Here is a 9478-nt window from a genome sequence, read left to right on the forward strand (position 1 = left end):
TCTGGAAAAGTACCTTATACCTACACTCATCGTTTTAAATTTCTTCCCTTTTCAAAACTAATGCCTTTGTCAACAAACGTGAAGGTTTTAACAGCTTTAACAAAAAGGGGGAAAGAAGAATGGATACGAGAGGCGAATGGATAGGTTTAGAGAGTTTTTTATACCTAGTTTAGTCGAAAGGAAGTGAAATTTTACCCTCTAAAGTCGTTTGGCTTTTCACACATGAGAAAAATTCGTATTGTGAGAGATTAGTTTTCTGCATATGGTCAGAATATCTTTGCTATATGTATATTATGCAGAGCGCCACAAGTGAGGAAAAAGCAATTAGGTGTAACCTATGTATTGTTTGTAGGTATTGTGGGGTTGTGGATAAGAAGTATACCATTAGCATTCTATAGCAGCTTAATGGTAAGTATTTCTCTCGCAGCCTAGTACTTACCCAATGGTTCTCCCAATGTCCAGTCACCAAAGCCGGTCCGAAACTACGAGCTGGGTTGATACTGCAGCCGGCGAATTGAGCCTGGAAACGAAAAATTATGAATTGAAACCACATCTTTGAGGGCAAGAGACACGACCGTGTCTAATTTTTGGTTTCAGGTAGCTACCTACATCTTTCCTTCCAACCAATGATTTTAGGTAAAAAGGTAAATTTTAAAAGATGAGTGTTTCACCGCCGTTTTTATTTCGTAGCAATGAAACAACTGCTACATTAGACGCATGTGTTCTGTGCCGTAGCATGCCCATACCGTAGTATGCCTCTCATTAGGTGGGCGGGAAGTTACACAATAATTCCCAATTAGGTCCTGGGTCAACACGAGAACACCAGCCGTCTGATCTTGTAAAGATCTTGGTCTGATCTTTCAAGTCACGTTTTGATTTTTGTCTGAATCTCGCAATTTTCGATCTTGGATTAATGCCAACTTACCCCTGGAATGGCCAAGGCGGTGACAGCGAATCCGAACTTGAGCGGTAAAGAATCGTGCTTGTCTAAACATTTGTAATCCCAAGCTGCACACAAGACCATGGCAATGATGACTGAAATCATTGGAAAATATCACATTTTCCGTATTTTAATTTATCAGACGTGTCTCCTTGAGTCTTCCATATTTCTCCCTTTCCATGTTTTCTCCCTCTTTTGTTATGGCTCCAAAAGAGAGAAGGGGGTTGTATTGAATTCCTTGCTGGTAGGTAGATAGCCTTCATATTGCTGTCAGATTTAATGTACATAACTACCTATCAAAGTGTGGGTGATGTTTATGGGAAATAGGATTTTAAAGGAAGAATAAGAAAGGGAAAAGGGGAGGGAGAATGAGAGAGAGGGACAGATGGAGAATTAAATACACAGAGAGAGGGTGAAAGGAAAAAAGGGAGAGAGAAAAAAAAATAAAGAGCAAAAAAGAGAAAACAAGAGACATGGAGGGTTAAGGGAGGAAGAAAGATTCCTATGTAGATTTCATTTCCTTGCAATTCTCCACTATTTTTCCATTATTTTCCAACACATTCTTTTTATTGACTTTTGTGCAAGAATAGATAATGCATTTCCTTTACTCTGTTCATTGCTCAATGTTGTCATTGCTTTGTGTGAATTCCTCGCTGGTAGGTAGATAGCCTTCATATTACTGTCAGATTTAATGTACATAACTATCAAAGTGTGGGTGATGTTGGGTAGGGGAAATAGGATTTTAAAGGAAGAATAAGAAAGGGAAAAGGGGAGGGAGAATGAGAGAGAGGGAGGAGAAAGAGAGGATGGTGGGAGAAAGGGGGAGGGAGAGGGACAGATGGAAAAGTAAATACACAGAGAGAGGGTGAAAGGAAAAGAGGGAGAGAGAGAAAAAAAAAGAGCAAAAAAGAGAGAACAAGAGAAATGGAGGGTTAAGGGAGGAAGAAAGATACCTATGAATGTAGATTTCATTTCCTTGCAATTCTCCATTTTTTCATTATTTTCAAACACATTCTTTTTATTGACTTTTGTGCAAGAATAGATAATGCATTTCCTTTACTCTGTTCATTGCTCAATGTTGTCATTGCTTTGTGCAAAAAGTAATGAATTTCATTATGTAGGTACCTACCACTCACCTATGCTTAGTAGGCGTCCACAATGGGAGCCCTGACCCTCAACCCTAGCCTAGTCCTGACCCAAGAGAAAATTTAAAGTGTAGGTATCTGAAAAGCAGGAGGTTCCAGGCTGAACTTCATCAAAGCTAATTAAGTATGAAGTCTTTAGTCAACTACCTAAGTACCCAAGTACTTACCTAAGTATTTATCAAACTATAGATCTTCTTTTTGGGGGAGAAAATGGCATCTTGTATAGGGTCATAGTAAGTAGGTAAATCATGCAAACATTATATTGTTGGAAAAACTTACCTCTTAAACTGAGTTCCTAGGCTATAGTTTTGTACTTCATGTTTCCATCATGTTAGGTAAGTAGGTAAATAACTTAATCATAAATTTAAAGAAGTGTCAAAAATTCACAATTTGAAATTATTGTCTCAATAGGTAAGTAGGTAGGTAGGTATTAAAAATTACAACAAAATCATAATCTTACTTTTATTCATCTACCACCTTATTTTACTTAGATGCTTTACTATTTACAAGAACATAATATAAATTTGGCACAAACTAATAAGATTTTTTTTTTATGATTTTTTTTTTTTTTTTTTTTTTTTTTTTTTCTTATGTAGGTTTTGGACGAGGAAAAGAGATTGCAGGACCTGCCTGTGTATTTTATAAGTAAGTATATATATGGAGAACTTATTGTGAAAGTGGAATTGTTTACATCTTTTCAAATAAGTATGGCACTCAACTGCAAGTTTTGATACCGTTTTTGAATGGATCACTCACCCGTTAAACTTCTACCTTGGTAAAGCATCAATACAGGTAGGTAGGTAGGTACCTAGTAACCTATCAAATTAATCTTTCTTTGATGTTTGTGATACCTAATGCTTGGGCCACAAGAAAGAAATTATTTCAATTCTTTCTGCAGGGTGCAGGGTAATCCTGACATTATTGAAAAATGGTCCTAGGTACTCTAGGTCTAGGTAGCCTACTGGACATTCAATGATACAGTTTGCCAAGGCTATTCCATATCTCTATTTCCTCAAATTTGTCATGCTGTTTATTTTTAGCCTTTTAACTTCCCTATTCTTAAAGCTACCTGAGAAACCTGAGCCTTTAATCCTGACTCCTGATAGGAAGAATTTATGATAAGAGATCTGAGGAGCAAGTCCTAAGCTGAACTTTCTCCACCTTTTATTACATTGTCCTACACTGTCCTACGGTGAAATTAAGAGTATACCTTTATGAACACTTAAAACACTTATTATAACACTAATTAAATGCAATAAAGGTGAGTATTAATAAAAATTAATTAATTATCAAGATTTTTTATTAAATTTCACGAAAATTCACTTGCACAAAATTTGAAATTTAGAGCAAAAACTAAAATGGGGGAAATTGCGTCTTAACTGAGATGAGATAAAATTTCCCACGGATTTTATCCCCCTGAAAAATCCCCCGGTGAAATTTTATCCCTCCTTACATTTTTTTGGCGGCAATATTTTGAAAAGTCCGGTTTATCAATTAATACTCTTTCGGGTCTTTTTGGGCTTTTTGGACTACACAGACCACATGTGTCTAATGTAGCAGTTGTTTCATTGCTACAAAATAAAAACGGCGGTGAAACACTCAAAAAAAAAAACAATGCCTGCTTGCAGTTTGCAGTTCAGAGCGGGATTGGTATCTGTAGTTCTGGACGGGAGTGGTTATGTAAATTTAAATGAAATTTATGTTGCCTGCTGCCCCAATGCGACCTAAAAGAAAATCAGACAAGAAATTAGAAGATGGCTTTGTTAGTCAGTTAGGTAAGTAAAAACCTTATTCATTTTATTAGGTAATTAGGTATTAGGTAGCCTGATAAATCGCTACCTTGTATCCTGGTATTGTGTAGGTACAAACTACGAGTAGGTACCTGGTACTTACATATTACCTAGGTACGTTTTGATCGGACAAATTTGGCTATTCGTAAGTATTAGTATAGATACCTATACCTAAAACATCGGTTATGGTCATAAGTTACCCATTGTAGGTACCAACAGGCAAACTGATGGCATAATGGGACTTAGCTACCTACTTAGACTTGTCTACCTGTAGGTATAGGTAGGTATTAAAGTTAAAATTAATTAAATTATTTTGTACATTGGTATTTCACAATATATGACAAGAATGGATCAATTACGTGACAGTTTAGGGGTGGGTTTCACCAGTCACCACCCATCTTTTTAGCTCCTAACAGCCCTGTTAGCTTAACAGCCCTGTTAAGCCTGTGTAAATCAAATGTAAATTAACAGGTTGTTAGCTTAACACGCCTTCTAGGAGCTGAAAAAACAGGTGAAATCCACATTCCACAGTAGTCTGAGTACTTCATTCAGCACAGGCTCACTGTTTCATCCATGTGTTCGTGTTTAAGGCTCATCCAGAGTTTGATGTTTCACTCGAGTGGTTTAGGCCTCGTCCAATATTTCTTCTTACTATGTAAGTACATTAAACCAGTTCTTGGCACAAAGATTTCCACTATGTATTTTCTAGAGATACTCTCTCTAAGATATTAGGTAAGAATATATAGTATATAGGCACTGAACTTTATTGCTCTACCCGAGATCTACAGTCTGCAGTTGTTCCCTTCTTACTTGTTCCTTGTTCTAATTGCATATTGATTTCCATTCAATCATAAAAAACAACGCTCAAATGGAACCATTTACTTGTTTTCTATTTCCTCTCTGGTGGAGCATTAGCTTTATCAACATTATTACCGTGGAAATAATTATCAACAGGTAGGTATACTATAAAAGTGGACCATAAAAGAACGTGTTGTTCACAACTCCAAGGTAGTTAATGATATCTCATCGCCGTGCAATGGTCTATACTTCTATAGGGCTAGGCTAGGTGCGAGGCTTGGTGCATAAATGAGGACATATGAATATCTTAGGTTTCTAGTTTCTACCTTAATACCAAACTACCATCACATCACGTCACGTGAAGTCATGGGGAGTGAATGAGGACATATGAATATCTTAGGTTTCTAGTTTCTACCTTAATACCAAACTACCATCACATCACGTCACGTGAAGTCATGGGGAATCAGAAAAATGGAGTTCAAAGTTTTCCCATGATAATTGTAGGTAATCTCGTTCGGGATAGCCACACTACTATCACGTCACGTCACGTCACGTCACGTCACGTGACATATCGAACTTTGGAAAACTGCGGAGTGAAAATGCTTTTTTGGCACCACTCTGGTATACTTATGGCAATAAACTGCCCTACTGACTGATCCCTGACACCCCAAGACGGTCCTGACTGATCCCTGACACCCCAAGTTGGAGGTCTCAGATAGGCGAGAAGAAGAAGAAGAGGACCTTCTGGCTTTTTGGCCGCAGCGGGCGCAGTTGTCTTACCATAACAGACGTGGCCACGGCAAAGGCAAACGAGAGCACAATGTTCAAATGACTAGCAGCGCCCCCCGTGGTGTCTCGGTCCTGACTGATCCCTGACACCCCAAGTTGGAGGTCTCAGATAGGCGAGAAGAAGGAGAAGAAGAAGACAGTTGTCTTACCATAACAGACGTGGCCACGGCAAAGGCAAACGAGAGCACAATGTTCAAATGACTAGCAGCGCCCCCCGTGGTGTCTTTCGTACTCATACATCCCAGACCGAGTAGAATGGCGGTACCCAACATTTCCGCAGTGGCACGTTTGAGGATTTCGAAGAACCTCTCCCCGTTGAGGGTTTGTAGTTCATCTCCGAGCAAGGTCTTCTTGAAACCTGTGGGGGGAGAGAAAGGGGTTCAATTAGAGGAAAATTATCAAGACAAAATTATCTGTAAAGACATGGAAGATTGGAAGAAGCCCCAGATATTGTTTCTGGGCGTCCAAAGGGTTTCAACCTCAATCCTTCCAACACCGTAGGTGCCTTTCCTATCTCACGGAGCATCCACCAAAAATATTTGGTGGATGCTCCGAATTTTCAGAGTTTGACCTACAGTAAAGGAGAAAAATGAAGCTCGAGGGCGGGAGGTAACGGGTCCCCTTGTCCCTCTCCCTAAATACAGTTTCAACCTTTCAACCTCAATTCTTCCAACACCGTAGGTGCCTTTCCTATCTCACGGAGCATCCACCAAAAATATTTGGTGGATGCTCCGATTTTCAGAGTTTGACCTACAGTAAAGGAGAAAAATGAAGCTTGAGGGCGGGGGGTAACGGGTCCCCTTGTCCCTCTCCCTAAATACAGCCCTGCCTTGGTGCTTCGTCCATCCACTACCACTTCAGGGGCAAACAGCCGTAAAGGATGGGTTAAGTTTATACGAATCTACCACTAGACCTGTTGTCGTAGGTAAAATAGATAGTATTTATTGTTTACTTGGTAAATACAGGTAAGGTATTGTTTGTAAACATTCTTAGAATCTTAAAACTATCTAAATATATAATTATTGTAGCACGGATGAATTGTAATGAAAATTTTGAGCCTTAGGGTGATAGAGTAGGTAATAATCAAATCAGGGAAATTGTCTTGATAACTCATCACATCAGTAATCAATCACTACAAATTCGCTGCAAATCATGATACGTACCAGAGCAGGTAGATAAATCATGAAATAAGAATATCTTCTTGGGATTGGGACAAAGACTTGAATACTGTTCGGGATTGGAATTAAATTTGTAGATAGGTACATGTACCTTCAAACCTTCATACAGTTAGTTATCTGCATACAGGGAAAAATATTAAACTTTTTCTGGCTAAACTTATTATAAGAGTTATAAGATCGTACGTACCAGAGCACTCAGAGCAGGTAGATAAATCATGAAATAAGAATATCTTCTTGGGACAAAGACTTGAATACTGTTCGGGATTGGAATTAAATTTGTAGATAGGTACATGTACCTGCATACAGTTAGTTATCTGCATACAGGGAAAAATATTAAACTTTTTCTGGCTAAACTTATTATAAGAGTTATAAGATTACGTTAAAACAATTCGTAGAAGAAGAGTGTTTGGAAAAATAAGCGAACCAGAAAAAACCCCCAAGAGAAAGCAGAAAGATAAGAACTTGAAAGTAAAAATTCTGCGGGAATACTTAGGGTTGATAAAATAAATCGAAAAAATTAACCCCTCTTAATACAGTCGGAGTTCGTTAGCCCTTTTGGTGTCAGATATTTGAAAAGCTATGCATAAAAAAAAACCTAGCTATTTTCTTTGTACATAGATATTATTTTCTAATGAAACATTGTGGTGGAGAAGACGAGATTATAGAATGAAAATAGAAAATTGTATCTAGTCTGTTGTTTGCAAGTTTAAAGTCAGCAGAATATTTTTCTAACAATTCCACCTATAGGTAAGTATTTAATTACATACTTGGGCATTGTGTGTTTACTTTGGTAAAACCTTAGGTAATTATAATGTAAATAAAATCGTCTGGTGCCTGTAATTGGCTATTTATCGAACTCGGTAGCTCCTTATACAAATATATCATATACCTGCCTATGTAGGTAGGGTATGTCCTATGTCTAGTCTGGATACCACATGAATTCCTCAGCTTATTACTTATGCGGGAATGGCTAAGTTGATTGATGGTACATACGTATTAGGTACCCATCAACGTGTCACCTTTATGTTTATCAATAAGGAAAGAAGAACCACAACAAAGATGCCACTTTTACGTAACCCAACAAAGACTGAATCAATCCCTATTCAGACTTAGGTACTTTGAATTACCTCAGACTTACTTTACAATACAGACAATACTACAGACTTACTTTGAAATACTACAGACTTACTTTGCATTACTAAAGACTTACAACAATAAAATGAGCACCATGGATACTAGATAGGTACTTTCTAAAGGGTACTTTGCACTCAGGTGTAGAATGTCTTCGAATTTCCGGACATCCGTTACTTTACAAACTTACTATTTTGTTTAAGTACTGGGTGTATAGGTACTGAGTACTGTATAGGATGTAAATACTTTGCAATACTTCAGGATTACTTTACAATACCTACTAAAGACTTCCTTCACAAATTTACGATGTAAAAGGGTGATATAGGTATAATCTTTTGTAGTCAGCTCCCATGGCGTAGTGGTCACTGCGCTCGCCTTGCACGCGGGAGACCCGGGTTTGATTGCCGGCGGGTCAAGAAATCATCCAAATTATTGATTCCGTGACTGGCTGTTGCGGGGCCCACTCAGCCTGAGTAGCTATGACATATAAATGCGCATAGCGACCGGTGCCAGCATGGTAGGTAAACATTGGACTTTAGGATTATTGAGATATTGGGAAAATCCTACAATGCTGTAGTGAGTACCAAAGTTGTGACATAATAACACAAAGAAACTGCATTTATATTTACATATAATCTTTTTTATGATGAGCATGAGGTAATCTTTTATAGTGAGCATCTCACACCTTGAGGTTCAAAGTACTATCTGTGTTTACAATTAAAATTGATTAAAACTACAAAGGCCAAGTGCTATCAAAGCAACTCGTTGACGTAAGACGTAACAATGCGTCTTGATGGTACCTATAAACAGATTATTGATCGATTCTTCGAAATGCCGCTTTTCCTTTGTTAGATTACCGACTGTAGAAAAACAAGATGTAACGCTATGATTTTCCTTTTTATTCTGTGTTTTCCCGTTTCCCCTAACTAAAAGACCTATTGGTATTGGTACAACCATCTTAGCCATCAGTCTGCCAGGTTTGCTGACAGATGGTTGGAGGGTTCAGACGGGGGGGAAGGTTTACGAAACATTAAATTCTCTAAATCAGCACCAAAGTCTGTAGAAGAAAGCCTGAATTACTTTCAATTTTGAGTCATTCCTCCCGATCAGCAAAAATATTAAAAACACCATGCAAATGTAGCATTTGTAATCAAAAGCTCTTTCAAGCACAAACCTTTTATTACGTACACCACCCTACTATAATAGGTACTCGCACCTCTATTATTGCAATAATTGGTATTATGGTAAAACCAGATAAAAGTTCGAGCGAAGACCTAATGGAGCCGCACAAACCGGTTCCAAAGAGATCAAAACAAAATGCTAATATAGCGTTCTCTTTGGTGAACTTTCGAACGTGTTTCCCCTAATACTCTCATCGTGACTATTCCTGCTTACCTGTCAGCAAAAACTCTGCAGAGAACGCTTGCGACAGCTCAACGTTAGGATTGGGTAGAGTGCAACAGAACGTTTCGCCCAGGTAATGTGCCGGAAACAGCGACTAAAAACAGACGAACAAAATGCCATGTTAGTCAAACAAAAGTTGAGATATTGGGAAAATCGTACAATGCTGCAGTGAGTACCAAAGTTGTGACATAATAACACAAAGAAACTGCATTTACATTTAATCTTTTGTGTGATGAGCATGAGGTAATCTTTTATAGTGAGCATCTCACACCTTGAGGTTCAAAGTACTCCGTGAGTACTACC

The 9478-nt window shown here is 38.2% G+C and overlaps 1 protein-coding gene across 1 annotated transcript; it reads right to left on the minus strand.

The window, feature by feature from the left end:
* Positions 1-265: 265 nt before the first annotated feature.
* Positions 266-9265, minus strand: LOC103516545 (aquaporin TIP1-2-like). The gene is made up of 3 exons (XM_026828911.1): positions 9167-9265; positions 926-1035; positions 266-520 (listed from the first exon to the last, which is right to left on the minus strand). The coding sequence occupies exons 2-3, from the start codon at positions 1022-1024 to the stop codon at positions 281-283; spliced, it is 339 nt and encodes a 112-aa protein (XP_026684712.1). The 5' UTR covers positions 1025-1035; positions 9167-9265; the 3' UTR covers positions 266-280.
* Positions 9266-9478: the final 213 nt, after the last annotated feature.

Source organism: Diaphorina citri, unplaced genomic scaffold (assembly GCF_000475195.1).
Source record: "Diaphorina citri unplaced genomic scaffold, Diaci psyllid genome assembly version 1.1 scaffold1595, whole genome shotgun sequence".
Taxonomy (NCBI): domain Eukaryota; kingdom Metazoa; phylum Arthropoda; class Insecta; order Hemiptera; family Psyllidae; genus Diaphorina; species Diaphorina citri.

What these genes read in the sequence shown, in the direction of transcription:
- LOC103516545 (XM_026828911.1), bottom strand. Translation starts at nt 1,024, where the DNA reads ATGGTCTTGTGTGCAGCTTGGGATTACAAATGTTTAGACAAGCACGAT. An exon ending in CCGCCTTGGCCATTCCAGGG is followed by an intron (nt 521 to 925) that starts GTAAGTTGGCAT and finishes TTTCGTTTCCAG; the next exon opens with GCTCAATTCGCCGGCTGCAG.